This window comes from Archocentrus centrarchus, chromosome 1 (genome assembly GCF_007364275.1).
Source record: "Archocentrus centrarchus isolate MPI-CPG fArcCen1 chromosome 1, fArcCen1, whole genome shotgun sequence".
NCBI lineage: Eukaryota > Metazoa > Chordata > Actinopteri > Cichliformes > Cichlidae > Archocentrus > Archocentrus centrarchus.
Window position 1 is genome coordinate 26,503,201 of NC_044346.1, and position 20,686 is coordinate 26,523,886.

Below are 20,686 nucleotides of genomic sequence, written 5' to 3' on the forward strand. Positions count from 1 at the left end.
TTTTTAAAGTCATTAATGATATATGCTGTTCAATCATTCCATCCCCAAAAAAGAAATCATTAAAAGGCCAAAATTACCACAACATTCATGTCCATGATGAGTGTAGTAAACTTCGGACCACAACAGCACATGGGAAAATCTCAGCTGGCAGGCTGCAGTGTAAGCCATTCGCTCAATTAAAAAAAATTCTGAAACGACCTCTGCTGACTTGAAAGCTCGGCTTCTTAGATAAATCTTTATTTTTGGTTTAAGCTCTAGCTCTTTAACTCAATCGTATGAAAAGGGACATATTTCCTGAAAACAAACTACTCAGATTGGTACTTCCATCCACCAGTTTCCTAACCTCCTAACCACCTATCCAGGTAAGATGGGTAGGGCTGGAACTTATCCCAGCCAACACGGGGGGAGAAGCGAGATACACCCTGGACAGGCTGATGGTCCAGGATGTACCAGACGATCATTCACGCTCACACACCATGTGCTCCCCATACATCTGCATCCTTTAACTTTTTTTCAGCTGCAGGCATTTACAGCTCCAGGACAGTCGGATCAAAAATGAGCTCCACAGCACCAGTTAACCTAACCTCATTAACTGCATGTTTCTGGACTGTGGGAGGAAAGCCAGGGTACCCAGAGAGAACCTATGTGGAGAACACCCAAACTCCACACAGAAAGGCCAGATGGTGGACCTTCTTGCTGTGAGGTAACAGTGCTAACCACTGCATCACCATATGGCCCAGATACAAAAAATAAAGAAGCAGCTTACTTAAGTTAACAAACTTAGGCTATGTTTAATATAAGCATCCATCATTGTAGAAGTATGTATTTGACACAGAGGTTATAAATAAGTATTGATTAATAACATCAGTTCATTGTTGAATTTGGCTTTTTCATGTGATTTTACTCTAATTATATCTGACACAAATAAAGCCACAAAGCTTCTATGATAATGCTTGCAAAGTTTAATACATCACTGTACAGTCGTCTTAAAGCAACAAAGTTAAACCATTAAAAAAAAAAGAAGAAACCATAAGTACAATACACACTCAGCATTTTGTACATACTCTATGCCCCGAGCATCCACGTGACTCGTTACAACTCAAGTTTGTGTTAAATATATACTGTATGTATTCATATATTTAAATATAATCATGATGTCTGTACAGAGGGAATCAGGCTACAAATTATAACTTTTAGTTCCTTTTTTAATATTATATCAATAACAGGCCACTGTGGAAATGTAGACATCGTACAGTCAAGTCTTGTGTGTAGCCCATTAGAAAGGCTTAAAGCAACAATGTTACATGCTTTGGCTGTAAAAGAAACCTCTCGCAATAATAATAATCATGGTTTAAATCTGAAGAATATACACACAAACACAGAAAATTATACAAAGCATCATCATGGGCTTGATATCCTGTTGGATATTTTATTTTGAGATCCAGAGACAGATTCACATTTTCTGTTTATGCTTCGGTTGATAAATGAAGAACAGGGCAAAAGATGAAAGAGAAATGTCACCTCTTGGTTCTCAGTGGAGCAGAGACCGAGGCGAAGGGGGGCAATCCTCTGAGATGTGTGACATTTTACGAACAGCAGCATGATGAGGGGCGAGAAAAAAGAAAAAAAAAAAAATGCTAGATGCAACATTAAAGGCAGTGAAATTCTGAAAAAGTAAAATCCAGGAAGAGAAAAACAAATCATGGATGCCTGATTGCCACATATGATACAGAAAAAAAAGGGGGGGAAATATGGAAGACATTACAAAACAAAATACCCTCATATTTATTTATCATTATAAGTCTCTTTAAAATGCAGTGACTCTTGGCTTGTGGTTTCTATACTTTTATACTCTATTACTCATCGGTACACAATGGCACAGCATGCTTTCTCATTCAGAAACACTTCCCAGCATCAAAGATCTGGGCAGCTAGCGCTCCCATGTCTATTAAGGGGTTATAGCAAGCACAAGGAGGCCTGGAAGTGGCATGTCTTACCCAATAATAATAATAATAATAATAATAATAATAATAATAATAATAATAATAATAATAGTAGTAATAATAATAACTAGAATAAGAATAGTGGATGCAATTCTTTAAAAAGATGTAAACAAAGAATGCAGATTCCCTCAGGAAGCACGACTGGACCCAAAGGTTTGAGTTTCACAGCATGATCTGTGGCAAAGCAGCAGCTTTGTGGAAACTTTGTAACTAAAACCCTTGCCCCCCCACCCCGCTTCCAAATTTAATATATTCACTGTAGAGACATCACCCCTATCGGCCACTTAAATCTGAAAAAAATAACTAAAAATAACAATTAGGCATATTAATTATATCATCAACAAACATTCATACTTGACTGCAGTTTGTGTTCTGATCTTATTAAACTCTGCACGTGCAATTTGGAAAGGAAACAAACCAGAGTACGGCGGCGGCTGCAGTGAGAGACCCGAAAGGGCATGAAAGAAGGAGGAAAACACCGGAGCAGGATTTTATTGGTCTTTAATGTGTGTCCAGGCCTGCGTGGGTTAACGTTTAAAGCAAGACACAAGCAGCTCTGTACACAAGAGATCAATAAGAACAATTCAAGTAAGGCAACATGTTGACATGAGATGGCGGAATGGATGCTGTATGTTTTGTTTGTGGTTTTTTTTTTTTTTTTTTTTTTTTACCCTTTATTCTTTGAGTTGTGTCATTTGCAGTGCTGTGGGTTGAATTTGTGGGTAAAAAGCTCCACTCAGTAGCCTACAGTTCAGTGAGTAAAACAACCTGAAATGGATCAAAAGAGCAAAGTTCCAACTGCTTCAACAAATCCTACAGAGAGTCAGTTTTTTTTATGTAGAGGCGACAGCTGCGTTAAGCTTTGACTAAACGGCGTCACATACACCCACCTAAATGTCCTCCCGAGCCTGGCAGGCTCCTCTACGCACACCAAACAGCTACAAAGGAGGTGATTCGTATGTAAACTTTGCCACTTGATGTTCGCTGTATGGTCCGGTGATTAGCGAAGGAAGATACCAGTGAGTGTGTAGTGGTAGAAGTGGTGAAGCTGTCTGTGGTTGGCAGTTTTACTGACATTCAGTCTGTTCTACTGTGAAGATTTGTGTGTATGAACAGAGAGAATTTGGCAGAAAGCGTACAACCAATGAAGGGGGGGGGAGTCCTCCAGGTCAGTGGTTTTTATGTGTCATCTCTCCCAAACTTGATTGTCCTTTCGTTCGTTTGTTGTAGTGCAGGATGGTACAGTGATAACATCAGTAGTGCTACAGATAGCCGCAGTCGACCCAACGCTGAGGGAGCTGGGCTTTGCAGTTTTTCCAGTGATACCCAGCCATCGACGATCACGAGTCTGCTTTACTACAGACGGCAGAGTGACATCCGGCAAATCCCCACCCAATAAGGTGGAGAATGCTGGAGGCTAGTGGGATTATGAGAGGGGTGGAGGCGAGTACATGGCACTGATTTTTCGTCCTTTTTTTTCTTGCATCCACACCACCACCACCACAGTCCTTACCGGCAGCACTTTTTTTTTTCTTTTTTTTTTACCTGCGTCCATGAAAAGATGACAGTGTGTAAATGATGAGGCAGCTCCCACAGGTGTGTGTGCAGGTGGGTGAGTGTGTGTGAGGTCCACCACTCTATGCTTCACACTCATCTGCAGGAACACTGAAGGAGAACAAAAACATTATCAAATCATCGTCCCAAGTACAGCCTGCTTGCACTCCTGATCAAAGGTGCGGCTCTCTTGCAGTCATGGTTTGATTATGGGGGAAAAAAAGGCAGAATGTTGTGGAGTTTAGGGCGGCAGGAGCAGTAAAGACTAAGAAATGGAGGTAAAGATTAAAAATGTGGGCAGTGCTGGGGGCTTAGTGCAGCTCTGGACAGGGGTACAGCAGACTGAAAACTGTAGCCCCCCTCCCCCTCCCAGACAATAAGTAATGGCTCCTCCTCTACGGCTTGAGGCAGATGAAAAAGTAGAAGAGGAGAAAAGGAACAGGGGACAGTGCAGTGGTATGTTGGGAAACGATGAGGAGGCACTTACTTGTCCTCTGTGTGCTCGGGGATGCCAGCGGCTGTCAGCGCAGCTCGGTACTGCTGCAGCACGCCTCGAACGCTCTTCACAAATCCCTTTGAAAGCGGGAAAAGCGGAAAGCCGATATCAGGGTAGCCACTGCCCTCTGGGAGGAAACTTCGGTAGCTCTTTCTCCTTTTCTTTGGTCTCACCACTGGCTGGCTCCCTGAGGAGCCCACCCCTCCTGCATTCGCTGTGGCAGAACCAGATTCTGATGTCCCACTGCGGATTACAGAACCGGGGACTGTAGAGCCACCCCTGTTTTCACCACCCAGAGAAATGTTCCCCAGGTTGCTGTCGCAGTCTGAGTTGTGGCTCAGCTCATGCTGAGAGGCTGCTGTAGTGTAGGAACTCAGCCCTGAATCCTCTAGCTCTTCCTCCATAATACTGGTGACGCCTGCTCCTGTGTATCCCTCCTCCACCGGCTTACCGGGGCTGCTGTGGGCCACCGCCACAGGCCCCGATCCCAGGGCCAGCTGCTCATCCAGAGGCTCCACAGATGGAGGTCGGTCCTTCGAGTGCTGAACCCTGGCGTATGGGTGTGAGGCCGGCCCTCTCTCAGCAGCGTCATGCAGCTCAAGCCACGACTCCAGACGGTGGATGAGCCGCCAGCCATTAGAAACAAAGTGCTCCTGGATCTCCTGCTTGAAGACCTCAATGGGATTCTGGAGGAGCTGTGTCATAGACTGCACCATCTTGATAAGCGCCATCTCATTATAGCAGCGACTGTTCTCGTATCCTTCCTGGAGGCCTCGGTCACTGTCGAAGCCGGCCTCGTTATAGTAAGGCTCATTGACGAGGATAAGGCCTGCAAACAGACATCACAGGCAGGATTCATGAGAAACACCAATAAAAAGCTTAAACCATAAAAACAGTTTGAAATCTACTAATTCAAGTGCATCATCTTAAGCTGAAAGATGTAAGTGACTTCAAATCTGGACTCTGTTCATCTACTGCAGATATGCTATATAGATGTGGTGTCATGATTGTGTGTGAGGCAGAGACATTTAGTTGAGTAACTTGTGAGCAAATGAAAACATGAATAAAACATTTTCAGCTGCAGAGAAGAAGAATGCAGCAGAGTGTGTGTGTGTGTGTGTGTGTTATAGGTATTGCAGCAATGTGGGGACCTAAATCGGTTTACACATTCGCGCTATGGGGACACATCGTCCTTACGAGGACAAAGAGCAAATCCTGTAATGTACTTCATTTAAGTTTAGAAGGTGAAGGCATGTTTTAGAGATCAGCGAAAGTAAAGTTTAGACAAGCAGTAAGGTTGCGAGAAAGTCTGCAGGAAATGAAAGTGAATCAGTGTGAACTCCTCTTAAGTCATGATGCAAAATCTGTGTGTGTGAGATCACACTAACCTTGTATGGAGATAAGGACTTGTAGCAGGCTGGACTTGCTGGTCCATCTCTCAGTGCCCTGTGGATCACACCAGCATTAAAACAACTCAGCACAGACAAGACTGCTGCTGTGGATCGTCTCTGGACTATAAAAATATTTACTAAAGCCTTCATGTCTCAACGCTACAATATGCTTAACTAAAGTAGTCCAAGTTGTCCACAGACTGCACCTTTCTCCAAAGGTACTTAACTCCTGTGTGTGAAATGTTCAAAAGCTCAATTAACTAAACCTCAGTTCTTTCTGTTTGATGACTTTCTGGAATCATTTTTGCCAGTCATGGGCATATTTGAGCATAGAGAAGGGGACACATGAAGTAGGTGAGTTTCACACATGTCCTTTCCTGCCTTCTGGTGAAGTTTGATGTGCCAATTTTTTTGCATTAAGTCTGATATCATACTGTGGGAGTGCTCTCCTTAAATGTCCACGTGCCCCTTGTTCATGACTTAAAATCCAGGGTTTATAAATTAATAGTTTAGTTGTTACGCAAAAAGATTTGTGCACATTGAAAACAGATCACACACATATTTTGGGACAGAAACAAGACTCTTTCAAAAAGATCTGGCAGCTCCCAATTTGATCATTAAGTTAATCTACTCATCTAACAGATTAACAACACGATGATGTAATGTGTTACATTCCGCTGCTGTAAATAGTTTTAAATTCATCAACTTTAAGATCACGTGCTCACGATAACTGTCAAGACTGACAAATACACCTTGAGGGTGGCCACAAAAAAAAAAAAAAAGACCTACATTACTAATGCAGCACTCACCTTGCCTATCCAGGTGCCCAGCAGACTGACGCAGACCTTTCCATTGTCATAGAGGTTGGGATTGAGGCGGCCGCTGCACTGAGACAGGTATCGAAACAGAGGCGGCACAGCTGGGTAGATGTTAGGCAGCTGGATGTCAAACAGGAACAGACCATCCTCGTAGGGCGTACGAGTCGGTCCTTTGATCAGAGCCGAGAACAGGTCCTGTGTTGGAGCAACAAAAGAAATTTGCAACATATTGTTTGGTGTTTTAATCTAAAGGAGAGGGATGTTCAGAGTGGGGCGTCTGTGGAAGTATGAGAGAAAGGAACAAAGAACAGCATAACAGACTTAAGAGTAAAGACAGGCTGCTTCTATCTTACACTCCCTACGATTGTTATTGATGAGTTTTTTCAATATTAATACTTTTAAACCTCATGATTGCATTTCAGTTTGAAAAAGGTCCATAAGTGCTTGTGAGGTGGCTTTTAGGAATCACCCAAGCACTAACAATTTAATTTTATGTTTTCAAAACTCTTAAATGCAAGTTGTGCATAAAGTCTGTTCAAATGTTCTAAGAGTGAAAATGTTTTCTGCTGTTTTCTTGAATCTTTGCTGAAGGCATTTTTCAAAGAGTGGAGGATATGAAAATTAAGGCTTTCAAATTATTAGGACTCTTGTTTCAGCTACAAATTGTTAATTTCCCATTAATATGTACATGGTTGTAAATTTATTTCCTTACTTGGTGTCTTACAGAGAACCTACAGATTTTCCAGCATGAAATCAAACATGCCAGAGTGCATGTGTAACTAAAAAAAAGGTCAGAATATCTTTAATATTAGGCTCATTTCCTTCTCCATATTTTTATTTTTGGACTCAAATGCACTTCAAAATAATCCTCATCTTTTACTGGACCTTCAATTTAGCAATTCAACTGTAAACAAGCCATTTTAGCTCCTCTCCCTTTAGGGCTTCTGACTGGCTTGCAACTTTTTTGTTTTCAAGAGGAAGCCAATGGCAGAGAAAAAAAGAACAGCACAATTTTTTCATTTTAAAAATGACGATAAGGCACACGCTGCTTTACTTTCATGGCATTAACGACAGGAGACCCACCATGCGGTCTTCAAAGGTTTTGACCATGATTCCATCAGGCAGCGATGTCGCTAACAGAGCCATTTCCTTCCTCACTGTGCTGAAGAACTTCTTTGCCTCCGCTGGCTGGAACTCCATTTTCTTAAATGAGTGAGTTTCTGTGACAGAAAGGACGTATGGATGATGACTGAACAGGATCACAGTAAAAAAAAAAAAAAAAGAAAAGAAAAATCTACAAAATCAACTCAGCATTCAATAATCAAAAACATGTGTGCACCTAAAAAAACAAAAACAAAAACAAAAAGAAAGCAATACTTCCTAAAGCAACAGATCAGACTAATGATGAACTATTACTCATTTCTGAGACCACATTTGATTCACATCAGCATAAGTACCTACCATTTGTCCTTTGTCCTACTGATCCCCCAAGGATCTGCAGGTTTCTACTGGTTGAAAATGCCTGGTTCTGCCCATAGCCTGTAAAACATAAATGTGGCTGCCGCAGCGTCGGCCATTTCGTTTGTGGACTCATCTTCAACATCAGAGTTTTGGCCGTGGCTATGTTAGTATTTTTGGAGCCAAAAGTGACCGTGTTTGGATGACGGGGTGGAGTGCTTAGTTGTCAGCTAAGGTGAGTTTGTGAAGCTATCCATAAGAGGCCAGAACAGTTTTCTACCAGGCTGTAAATAAGTTTTTCTTGACTCTATTTTAGAGCCAGCTTAAAAGGAACTGCAGTTTCTTTGGTACTTCCAAGTTTACACCATTTTTCAGCTCTGGAGATTTTATCTTAGCCCCATCCTCTGCCTCGAACCTTTTTTTTTTGTACCTCATTCTGTGTTTTCTTGTGTCTGAGACTTTGATCGTCCTGATGCCTTTAGCTGTTTGCTGGTACTTTTTCGGGGTATGTAAAGTTAACAGGCGCATTCACTTTTGAATGCATCTTTTGTTGTAAATATCACTGAAGCAAAACGGGTCATCTGCCTTTGTGTGTAGTGCTTTTTCTCATTTTTATCTATGTTAGGTAGGTCAGAGTGAGCGTGTGTGTTTTTGTTGGTTTTCACTCAGTTTTCTGTTTTTACCACAAAAATTGTGATGTTTTAACAGATGAAAGTTGAGTCTTGGTTTGTGCCAGCTGTTGATTTTATGGTGTGTTGTCTGTGTGTTTCCAGCCCAGCACCTGCCTCATTGTTGTGTGTATTTGCTTGCATTTTTCCAGTTTCTGTTCATCATTTTGGCCTTGAAAAGCTTTAGTTATTGTCATCTTCTTTTACATAAAAGATAGGTTTGGGTGGTAGAGCGAGTGTTCTACCAGTCAGAAAGTCAGTGGCTCAAACCCCAGCTCTTAAACTCCATGTGTAAGAGCCAGGGTATCCTTGGGCAAGATACTGAACCCCGAGATGGCCCTGATGCATCCATCGGAGTGTGAATGTGTGTGAATGTTCGATAAAAGTGCTCAGGTATATTAATGTGTGTGAGACTGGGTAAATGAGACTTGTAGTAAAAAGTGCTCTGAGTGCTCAAATTGAGTAGAAAGGCACTATTTAAGTACCAGTCCAGGACATTTACATAAAAAAAAAAAAAGATAACTATTGGTAAATAAATATCTAACTCTACTGACAGATCAGCCCTTTTGCTGTGGTTTAGGGATCAGTACGGGAACTGTCTCTGTACTTTTGCGTTGCACACTTTTTGTTTTGTTTTTTGTAAGATGACTATCCACAGTCTTTGGTTAGTAATTTTTCATAGTGTGGGGGGGGGATAGAAAGAATTTGGACATGGATGACCTTGCATGAAATTCCTGCCTCAGACAGTGGAGGAGTGTTTCAGTAAGGATATAGAGACTGAAGGTGAAAATAAAACCAAAGGAGGCGAGGGGAAGGAGAGAAAAAAGAAAGATCATAGACAGATGGTGAAAAACAGAAAACAAGCATAGAGAGAGGAAGAGGAGGCAAAAGGGAGGGTAAGAGTCCCACATTAAACATCTGAATGTCTTACCTGGTGCCCACTCTAGCACTGAGAACACCTCCCCCTTTGCACTGGTAAAGGTCACGCCAGGTTTGCCTCCGCTCTGTTGGCACAGTACTGGTGTGTCACTAAGAATCTCACTGGGCCACTCCTGCTGACCCACGGGTGTCTGCGCCTCCTGCTGGGGCTTTTCATCTCCGGATCTCTCTGCCTGTAACACAGCAGCAGGTAAGACACAACCTAATGAGCGGAGATATCTAAACAAGGTAAGAGGGGAAAATGATTGAAAATACACACCTCTTTAACACCTACCTCCGTCCCTGCACCCGCACTCCCCACTGCCTCCACCACAGCTTCCATCTTCTCCTCCTCCACGATGGCCACATTGTCCAGCGTCTTCCTCAGGTTCTCCTGGAGCTTTTTGATGTCGTCCAGGAAGCGTTTCTCCTTGGTCGGTTTTTCAGGGGCTGTCGGCGTCACCGAACTCGCCACATTAGTCGTGGAAGCGGGTTCAGCAGAGGTTGGGGAGGTCGGGGAGCCGCCTGTCCAGAGCTGCTCCACGGTCATGTTCTTTAGGCTCTCTAGGATCTTCAGGGCCTCTTTCAACTCCCTGAAGCCCCGAGAGGCTCCATCCTTATTGGGTTTCTCTGCTCCGTTCACTGCTCCTCCTGCAGCGGAAAATTACAAAATTACTGCAAATACAGCTTGCAATGAAAGAAAGACGACCCAGATAAAACAGTTTTTATGATATGAAACTGATGTTTGATTACTGAATAAGGTTGTTTTTTTTTTTTTTTTTTTTTTTTTAAATTGTACTTTTATGCAGTTTTATTTTTCATAAGGGTTTTTTTTTTTATTTAATTTAATTTAATTTTTTTAATGTCCTCGCCCTTGTATGGAACCTTCACCATAATGATCAATGACTCTTCAATTTTTGGTTAATTTTTATCCCCAAAACAGCTGGGTATCATAGTTTGTAGCATGTATCATGCAAAAAGGAGAAAACGTTGCATGAGAAACATAATAAAAGAAGATGCCATCAAGATAAATACCATGTACTTTTCAGGATTTTGGACAAGCACATTAGTGGACCTGCTCATCAACTAATCCAGTGAGAGCTCTCAGGACATCAAACACTTTCAGTGTTTCCAGATTGGATGTGCATTCTTGTCCATCTTTGGGTGGTTGAATAAATCGCCTCAAGTCTACATGTAATCAATACATAATAGCACATGCCTAGAGATGTAGACTGCACTGTAAAATTTGGTAACAGATGAATCTGAGAGCTCATGTACCAACATCTGTGGATGCTGTAGTCTGTTTACATTTTTCTGTTCCTCAGTGGTACGTCACATGCTTCATTGCTCTAATGGCTGACTGGTTATAACTCTATCCACCTGAATCCAGAGGGTTTTTTTTCCTGCAGATGTTAACAGCTGAAGGAAACTGTATCTGAACTGAGCTTTCCTTGCCAGGCTAACATTTTGTTGTATGGAGAGCAAATCTTCCAGCAAGTCAAGACAGAGGATTCACAAGGTTGACAACATTTCTTTGAAATGAACACCAACATAGACAAGTATAAGGGTGCTCCCCACCTCCTCCAGAAGCAGGACTTGCCACAGCCACAGATGCTTCTCCCTCCTCTCCTGAGACTCCTTTGGTGGGGCTGGGGACCCCAGCTTTACTGCCCTCCTGTGGTGGGATGATGAACGTCGTGGAGCCAGTGGGCGTGGGGGTCGGTGTCGCCGTGTCTGTGGCATCCGCGTTGTTGATGTGGCTGTCGTCCTCTGGGGTCAGACCGTTATCAGTCTCCCAGCTGTCGCTCTCATCCTCCCACTCCTCAGTCGACAGAACGCTGCTGGTTTCTTCCACCGAGTCGTAATCCGTCTCCTCAATCTCAGATTCCACATTGTAGAGGTGCTGCAAGAATGATCGTTAGAGCATCAGAAAACATCTCACCTGTGATTACTCAACATCACACTAAATTTCAAGCACTTACCTGTGGTAAGACAATGGTCCTTGAGTTGTCTGCCCACACCACCTCTACCTTGCTGCTCACGTCCACCCTGTACACCTGTCCAACTGACGTCTGAAGGAAGGCAAATGTAGAGATGATTATTAACAACCCCACAATACAATGTGAAGACTAAAAGGGACAAAAACACAGAAGCTAATGTGTGAAAACCCTTTCAAGTTTTACTCAATTTTACCCAACGGAAAGGTGCAAATAAAACACTCTGTGTTTCCAGTCTGATTTATGGGAATCATAAAAAACACCCAAATCTGAAAAGAAGCTCCTACCTGACCCCTCAGAATCAGCTTTTTTGGTAGAACTTGGTATAACTTCAGCATATTTAATGAAGCCATGCATGCCCTCAAAGTACAAAGGAGGTGGGCTGAAATTTTGGACTTTTTATTTCTTCTTATTTTTTTCCAGAATTTGAGCATTCATAACCTTTAAAGTCCAGGAGATAGATGAATGAAATTTTCAAAATATTAACCACATCAGTTTTACACCCACTCCAAGTGACCTAAACAACCTAAAATCTCATTTTGTTCAGCACAATTTTTTTCTACAACCACCTTTGAGCATCAGTATCATGGGTTTTATCCTCTTTTCACTCGTTCAAAATTGCAACAATTTTAATATCTATGACTTAGAGAGGGGATCCTCAAATCCAGGCATCGTTCAAATGGCTGAATTACCTCCTCGGTATGCAGTCATGTTTTCCAGAGTCCTACTAATGACTTCTATATTTGACTCAGGTGTGTTGGATCAGGGGCACATCTAAAACCTGCAGGACACCGGACCTCGAGGCCTGGATTTGAGGATCCCTGACTTAGAGTAACAGAAACAAGCAGTGGTACTCTGAATGTTTTATATGTTTTCCAATAATTCACTGGGTGCTTTCTGGGTAAAATTTCAAGGGTCATTCCTCACACACATTTAAAAAAAAAAAAAAAAAAAAATGTCAGTTTTTAATTTTACCTCATTTTCACAGTCGTTCTGTCCGTTCTCTGAGTTCCATATTCTGATGACGATATCAGTAGTGCGGAAGTGAAAATCTGGATGATCTGCGATGTCATAAACACTGACATCCTCCTCCACACCGATAACCTAAAATCACACCAAAACAAATATTTACAGCATATTTCTCCTTCCATCTGCGACACTGCAAACACACACACACCTCTCTCACCCACACACATTCAAACATCAACTATTTTCACAATCTTTAAATCACAGTTTTTCCTCCTGACTGACCTCCACATCGTCACTGGTGGAATTGAGTTTGATCCACTTCACCACACAGGTTCTACCTTTGTGATCGCCGGACTGGATCACACCGTACACTCCTGGGTCCTGCAGGGCTTGGGCTGAGGTGAGCACACAAACACAGTTTAGAGATCAAAACAAAGTCTGTAAAACACAAAAATATGGATTTTTTTTGGAAAGTAAACTACCAACTTCCAGTTGTATGCCACCGGCAACCACTCATAATACATGTCGTGAAGATTTAGAAGGTATTTAGTAGGTGGACACCAAAGTTAACCTTGGACCATATGGATATCAAATCCCATAACTCACTCCATCCTATATTACATTTCTGTCATGATTTTGTCACATGTAGTGTATAAGTTCTTGTGTTATGGCCTAAAACATGCTTAGAGAGGGTCACAGAGACTTTGTCCTTTCATGATCAAAAATGAAGCAGTTCAAGCGAGGATTTGTGGCAAAGTTGAAAGCACCTCAAGACGTTAAAGAGATATCGCACTCAATAAAATAAGGTATACATGGGCGTAACATCACCGTGTGGCAGTAAATCCCAGTATATTCAGTCCATTTCGCACACACTTTGGCACAGTTTCAACAAATGACCTACATCCTGCAGGTACTGAGTGGTAGAGTGGCCCATATATAAAAAAAAAAAACATAACCACCACTGCAACTGACGATCTGAGATAAGATGTGTTGGGGAAACTGATATTTTCCTTACGTCGTTTGTCTACTACAAAGTCCCCAGGACAAAACTCATGGCTGTCAAGGTGCTGGATGGGGATGAGGTCGTTTGATCGGATCCCCTTCTCCACCCGGCCGTCCTTCCACATAACATCAGCCGTGGTCTTCGTGGATACAACTTCAACTGCCACCCTGCAAACAAAATAAATAAATAAAAAGATAGCAGAGACCTCAATCTTCTCTCTCATTCCTCGGTTTTCCTCTGATGATTTTTATCCTGTTTCACTGCCCTCCATCTGGTCCTGCTGCATCGATTTTGATCCTTTGATGATAAAAACATTTACTGTAACCAACAATGTGAAACAGAGTGCAACACTAAAGTGGAATACTCTAACCCTCATCCTTAAAGTGATTATTCTTTAAAATATTTAGAACAAAAGCCAATAAAAAAGGACATTTAAATGTTTGGACTAGAAAGTTTGTTCACTTCTGCCCTATTTAGGTTAACGTCTGTGTCTTCTTTCACCATCAACACCTACACCGGTGAAAACAGCCAGCTTTTAAAAAAAAAAAAAAAAAAAGTACTGTGAAGCACAAATTGGAGAAGTGTGACTGTTGTTGAGGAACTGACACCGTCAGTCGTCTGCACTGAAAGACTTTCTGTGCGTCTGTCTGCTGCCAGGGTGACAGATCGAGATTCAAACCCTTTGACATATGAGAGCTGGATGGAAAGACATGCAGCCAAACCGAGAGACGGCAGATTTTTCAGGGAAAGCAACTGCAAATTTAACAGGAACTGATGACGTCACTGGTGTCATTTTTAAATCTATTACTTGTCAAATGTCAAAACATTTTGATTCATCTCGACTCTAAAAACATGCATTAAATCAAATGCAGAGTCAGAACAGTGGTCTGTTGTGCTACTAAACAGGCAGAAAATGTAATCAACTGAACTGTTCACAACAGACAGAAGAAAGTAAAGTACATTTTGTACTGGTGTGTGCTTTTAACCCACCGGTCTCCAGGCTTAAATTCACGGGAGAACTTGGTCCTTTTCTTCTTGTGCTTCCTCTTCAGGTTGCGGATGGAGAGCGGGATGCTCTTCTTGCGGTTGGTTCCCAGGCCGCCGCTCTGAGAGGAGGCTGTGGAGCTCGCCGATGACGTTAGAGAGCTGCAGCAGGGTTGCAGTCGTATACAGGAAACACAAGTAGAGGATGCTCTTTATGCAAATGCAATTTTCTGGGTATTATGAATGTAACAACTCACATTTTCTTATCATCAGTTAGGCTGCATATTATTATCTTTACTGAGTGATGTCCTTTGGCCTATAAATTGTAAGAAAATGTTGAGTAAATTATTGTGTGTGGCAGAAATAAAGTGGGTTCAATGTCAATAAGCTTATGCACTCAGGACATACAGGAAGTACTGCAGACAGATATGCAATAAATACCACATTTATGAAGCTTTTAAGATCCACATGTTGACATTGTGTTGGGACAGAGGAGCTTTTTCACTCAGTTTTCCACTTTAGAGTGTAAGCTACTGTATAATTACTCACACATGCATACAGCACTTTATTTTATGCACTCTAAGCATTTTGTCTGCTTCGTGTCCACAGCCAATTTAGAGTCACCAATTAACCTAACATGCATGTCCTGGGACAGTCTTTGGTTTGAGAGATGATGATTCAGCTGAACAAGGCCAACTCTTACTTTCAGCCAGGCTTTAGTCTCTGGTTGCCAACCTGACAAAACATCACTTTCACTTTAATATGGTTAAAGTGTGTGTAACTGTCTGCTATCTCCCTTTCCCCTGAATCACACATACACTGGTGAGACTGATTTTAATTAACAAGTGGCTCAACCTTACTAATGATGCACACTGAGCCTAAACATCTGCAGGGCATCTCAGCTGGTTAATTACAATAAGCAGAATAATCAGCAATAATTCCTGCATGTTGGACATAACAGTTGACTTTTCATTTCCTAATGCAAATAGGTAAAAATCAGCACAGCAGTGACACTCTTATTCAAAATAAATAAATATTATAAATAAAGTAAAAATAAAACAGAACTATAAGATTATGAGATACCATATGAAAGACAAATGAAAGATACATTAAAGCCTATGTACAATTATTACAACATATAAAAATCTGAGGGGTATCGTAGTAAATTTTTTAAAAAGCCCATATCACAAAGCCCATAACACAAGTCTTTGCACATTACAGTAGAAGTGAGGAATCATCAGTATGAGACTGAAATAATTAGCACAACAGCAATGGATTTTTTTGATGTACATGATGCATCTGAAATGAACTCCTATTTTCTGACTGAATGTTACAACGGTCAATAACAAATGCTTTGCTGATGAGAGGACCCACAGCTGACAGTGGGTTTTTAAAATCAAGTGCCTCTCACTCTTCTGCACGCGCGATGAAATGTAATAAAGCCCCTGACCTGGTGTCGTCGGTGTCTTCTGCAGCCTCGTCGTCAGCGTCCTGCTCGCCATGTTCAGCCGAGGCGTCGTTGGTGCTCTGCGCGTCCGGGGCATTCTGGACGGGAGCCACGGGGCCGTTGTTGTTGTTGGGATGATTCGAGTCGGTCTGTTCGAATCTGTGCTCGCCTAATGGGAGAAACAGAAAATTAAAAAGGTAGTACAAGATGCAAACAAACATCATTTAGACGTGAACGTGTGGAGTATTTATATTTGTCCAGCTACAGAGAAAAATGATACAAAATTTCAGGAACATTTAACAAGGAGAAATAAGTAAGTTATAATTTACATCACCTAGTCATTTACATAGGCTTTACAAACACATTAGGACAGTATGTCATTGGAGATAAAAGAAAAAAAAAATAGGAGATGGGGAAGTGGGGTGAAAAAAAATTGGCAAGTAGAGATAATAAAGTCACAAATTTACAAGAAAAAAATTCATCTAAATTATTTCACCTTTTAAAAAAGGTCAAAGGTTAAGACTCTTTGATTTTTCTTCAAAATTATTTCCTCTGAACATCACCACCCTCCCCCAGCTCAGTACTCTAAATAAAAAATAATCATAACTGTTGCACATTTAACTGTGGTTACGACAAAGTCAAATTATAAATGACTAATTCATCTATGTATTATGTTCCCAGGTGTTCCTGTCTATGTGCTTTAAATAACAATAAAGCTGTTTTTATGTCAACGGACTGGACTTAAATCAGCTTTTCTAAATAATTTCCAGCACATTTCTGAACTGTAATTCCTTTTATTTAATTGATTTACACCAATATTGACTTATCTGTATAAAACTGAGTTAATGACAGCCATATTACTGGGTGTGCATTATATGTTCCTGTGGAATGCTGTGTTTTGGCACCTTGTAAGTCGGCATTCTCTGTCTTCTTCCCAGAATCCTTCTTGAACATCCTTTTCAACTGTGAGTGCACACACACACACACACACACACACACACAGACACACACACACACACACACACACACACACACACACACACACACAAAAGCAGTGAGTTAGAGCAAAAGCGTGAAGATCAAAGAGTGTTTTCAGGTAATGTCAATCCTTCTAACACTGTTACACAACATTTGAGAACAGTCTGAAAATACACCAACACCAGTTATCTCCTCTGTTCTTGTGCGAAAACAGGTGGTTTTAGGTGCTAATGTACTCCTCTAGGAAAAAAAACAAAGATCTTTACAGAAAGGAGCAACAACTTAACACCATATGAATAGACCAATGCACATTTATCCACACCTTTCTGGCAACGGGGTCTTCAGGCAGAACAGGGGCACCCTCAGGTCCATCACAGGTGATGCGTGTGGCATCCCCTTTGGCTGGGAATATGTAGAGGGCCCTCTCTCCGAGCTGCCTCTGGGTGTGGTCATAGTAGCCCAGACGCCTCACCCTAAACCCGACCAGGAGAATGTCTTTAACTCAAACGCCACGGGTTTTTGTGGCAGCATTCAGACAGACTGATCGATCTGATTACTAAGAAAACCTTTGCCTTAAACTCCGAGCGATATCCTTATACAACACAAACTACACCTGATAAGCAAAGCTAATAGCAGCAGCATATATATGGAGGCAGATGAATCACTGCACTGACCTGCAGAGGTTTTCCTGTGTGATGGTGGAGGGAGGTGGATAAACACTGTCAGAACCTTTGGGCGAGTAGCTCTTGGTGATCCACGTCACTTTCAGCTCCACCACCTTCACCTAAAGGAAGCACAATGACATTCAAGCAAGTGCTTAAAGTAATGAAGACAAACATTCACACGCAAACTCCAATTAATCAACAAGAAGTGAATATGTGAATACGGTACTTCCTGTTGATAATTCTGTCTGCCTGAATTCATGTTGGTTATTGCGATCGGTTTCAATTTGTTGGTGTTTCATATATTTTTCTGTGTTGAATGATCTCTGGCTTACGCTGTAAAAGTAGATAAAAATTTTAATTACAGAAAAACCAAAGGCTTAAATTAAGATAAATAATTCACTTAATGGTTGTACTGTTTCTTCCAATTTGGTAGAATGGCCTCCCTGGTGATCCAATCATCTGTTTGTGTCACTAAAACAAAACACATTTTCTTATTTTATACAGAAGGGAAGACTCCAAAATGTTGGCCCAAGGTTTTAATTTAAAGTCAGTAGCCATCATTCACATGAGAACTCAAATATCTCTGAGTTCCAAGGCATAATGAACCGATACAATAACCAACGAGCCCTAAACGGGCTGCTTTCTGTCTCACAAAATAAGGCTGCTGCTTTTTAAAAGAAAAGACTTTATACCTCTTCTACCACCACCCTGAACTTGCACTTCCTGCTGAGGACAGGTTTGACCCCTGACAGCCACTGTACATTGGAGAAAACTTTGGCGGGACCAATCAGGACCTGTCCTGGGTAAAAGCCGTACGCCTCATCAAAGAACAGACCCTGGACCCCAAAAACAACAACAGCGGGAATATTACAAAATCAAGAAGTGACAGCATGATAATAACAAAACAATGCATTATATTAAATACAGGTAACATGTATGAAGCTTCATCAAGTTTGCAATAACTTGCTCTAACTTTCCTGTTCTTTTCGTTGTCAAAAAAGTTAAAAACACAAATGCATGTATGCAAAATGCAAAATGTATTTGTAAGATAATTGACTGTACACTGAAAAACCTGGAAATACAATTATGAGAAAATAAATACAAACATAGACCCAGCATCTGCCAATCAAGTTATAAACATAAAACAGGCAGTTGTGGAAGCAATAAAATTAATAAATATTAATATTTAGACGATTCAGTTGCAAATTTTATATAAAGGTCAATAAGTGCAATTTTATATTTCTATATTAAGGTTCTATATTAACAACACACAACCATGGGGGGGGGGTGTAATATAATAAAAATAAATAAAAACAAAAAGTAAATCAGGAAAGGATAAAGGATCTATATTTCTTATTGATGCTTAGTAGGTAAAGACTAAAACTTTGGGTTTCTAAAAGTGCAGACCCTCTTACCATGGGCACCACCTTTCCTGGAAAAGCCAGTGGATCCCACTGTGCAATTTTCCATAGAAATTATTGTTAGCAGGTGATTTCTTCCACAGAATAGATTATACCTGCAGCATAAGTGAGCCATCTTCCTGACAGGATAAACCCAAGATTAAATCTGAAGTTATCCCGCTAAACCTGAAATCCTCCTTGATGGTAAAGACTTTAGGACACTCGAAGCTGAGGACTGGAATCCTCAAACAACATAAAGGCAGGGCAGTGTGGATGGAGAAGGACAACATAATCAGAGCACATTAGAACTAAATTTTAACAATATCACAAAAAAAAAAAAAAAAAAAAATTTAATTAAATTAAAAAAAAAAAAAAAAACAGTAGCTGTCACTTGTATTCCAGCTCCTGTGGGGGCTTTGACCTCTGAGCAGCAGCTGATAGAATATTTAAAAAATAAAAAGGAAAGAAAATGTGCCTGAAGTGACAGATCAGAGCTGGTGGCTACATACCGAATCACTGACATGTGGACAGACATCATAAAGCTTGGCACCGTCTTCCACGCTCATGGAGCACCTGAAGGAAGCAAAGAGACATTGACTGGATGTGGCACTGATCAACGTACATTCACTCCAGACTACCACACGGTCACAGTACACAGTGTCTACTCACACACACACACACACACGCACGCACACTACCTGGCTCCATTGGACAGCTTGAGGATGATATGATTGGTCAGGTCGTACACTTTCCCCAGCCAGAAGTCATAAGCAATGTAGTCGCCATACATGAAAGACTGAAAGGAAGAAGAGCAGGAGCACATCAGCTTCACACTGTGTCAAAGAATTACCTTATGAAGGGGTTTATCAAGAGCTTCCAAGTCCATCATAGTGTCCATCATTTACTCAAAGTTGTATTGTCATCTTAATGACTGATGGAAGAAATTATTTATAGAGTAGTTTCTATTCATATTAGTTAATATTATCTGGATTTTCCAGCACATAAAAATATTTGGCTCCCACTAAAGAAAAAAAAAAATATATATATATCACCATGATAAATAGATTTCTAATCAGTTTTTTAAAGTAGGATTTAATTTACTCAAGCATAAAATACATTTTTACAACAGGAAGATAAACAGACTTCTTTTAAAAGGTAACAGAGACCCTATGCCTCAACTAAGATAAGATAAGATAAAACTAATGATCCCACGACGGGGAAATTTGCGCATTACAGCAGCTCAGTACAGAGAAAAAATGAAAAGGATGAGTAAGAACAAATAACTAAACTAAAACTAAAATAGAATAGAATAAAATAAAATAAAATAGCAAAAAAAAACTATACACATATACATAAGCAATATATACATAAAATATATATATCAACTACAGTGCTAAACAAATTTATTAGACCACCTGTCATAAAAACAAGAAAACATATTTTAGAAATCAGTCAAAAATTTGTTTAATTATATAAACAGTGTAATTTATTTTATAATAAATTATAATATACATTATAATCAAATGATATTTTAAGTATATTATAATAGGTGATAATTTAAATTATAATTTAATTATATTGTTATTTATTAGGGAAATAAACTAAATTCACATTTTTTCTACCCGGTGAGCCGGCACACTGGACTTCTCTGAGAAGTCAGAAATGAATCAAGCGTAACATTTAACCACTATTTTTTTCTGTTCAGAAATGCAAGTAAATAACTAATTTTGCATACTAATCAAAAATAATAATGTGCTTTATTATTTTTTCTGCTTTTTTGTAAAACAGTAAATTTGAAAATTCATGGATAGCAATAATTATATTTTAATATTAAAAATATAATTTTGACTAAAGAGCTTGCACATACTGGTGGATTAAGCATTACAGAAACATCCATTTTCATTTTGTTAATTGTTGTAGGAGCAGCCGTGGCATAA

General features: G+C 40.4%; 1 protein-coding gene across 2 annotated transcripts in view; it reads right to left on the reverse strand.

Moving 5' to 3' along the window:
* Positions 1–2,610: 2,610 nt before the first annotated feature.
* ube2o (ubiquitin-conjugating enzyme E2O) overlaps positions 2,611–20,686 on the reverse strand; it is a 53,064-nt gene continuing 34,988 nt past the window's right edge. Inside the window, exons 4-23 of one of the 2 annotated variants that reach the window (XM_030726655.1) lie at positions 19,448–19,545; positions 19,259–19,322; positions 18,042–18,185; positions 17,359–17,468; positions 17,007–17,157; positions 16,612–16,669; positions 15,710–15,875; positions 14,266–14,421; positions 13,288–13,442; positions 12,555–12,667; positions 12,279–12,407; positions 11,289–11,378; positions 10,885–11,209; positions 9,587–9,957; positions 9,320–9,500; positions 7,346–7,482; positions 6,254–6,457; positions 5,442–5,499; positions 4,045–4,882; positions 2,611–3,668 (exon numbers count right to left, since the gene is read on the reverse strand). In XM_030726655.1, coding sequence (XP_030582515.1) covers positions 3,641–3,668; positions 4,045–4,882; positions 5,442–5,499; positions 6,254–6,457; positions 7,346–7,482; positions 9,320–9,500; positions 9,587–9,957; positions 10,885–11,209; positions 11,289–11,378; positions 12,279–12,407; positions 12,555–12,667; positions 13,288–13,442; positions 14,266–14,421; positions 15,710–15,875; positions 16,612–16,669; positions 17,007–17,157; positions 17,359–17,468; positions 18,042–18,185; positions 19,259–19,322; positions 19,448–19,545 — 3,576 coding nt within the window. In that variant the 3' untranslated portion in view covers positions 2,611–3,640. The remainder of the gene's footprint in view (positions 3,669–4,044; positions 4,883–5,441; positions 5,500–6,253; positions 6,458–7,345; positions 7,483–9,319; positions 9,501–9,586; positions 9,958–10,884; positions 11,210–11,288; positions 11,379–12,278; positions 12,408–12,554; positions 12,668–13,287; positions 13,443–14,265; positions 14,422–15,709; positions 15,876–16,611; positions 16,670–17,006; positions 17,158–17,358; positions 17,469–18,041; positions 18,186–19,258; positions 19,323–19,447; positions 19,546–20,686) is intronic. The other variant, XM_030726660.1, reaches the window with a different exon arrangement.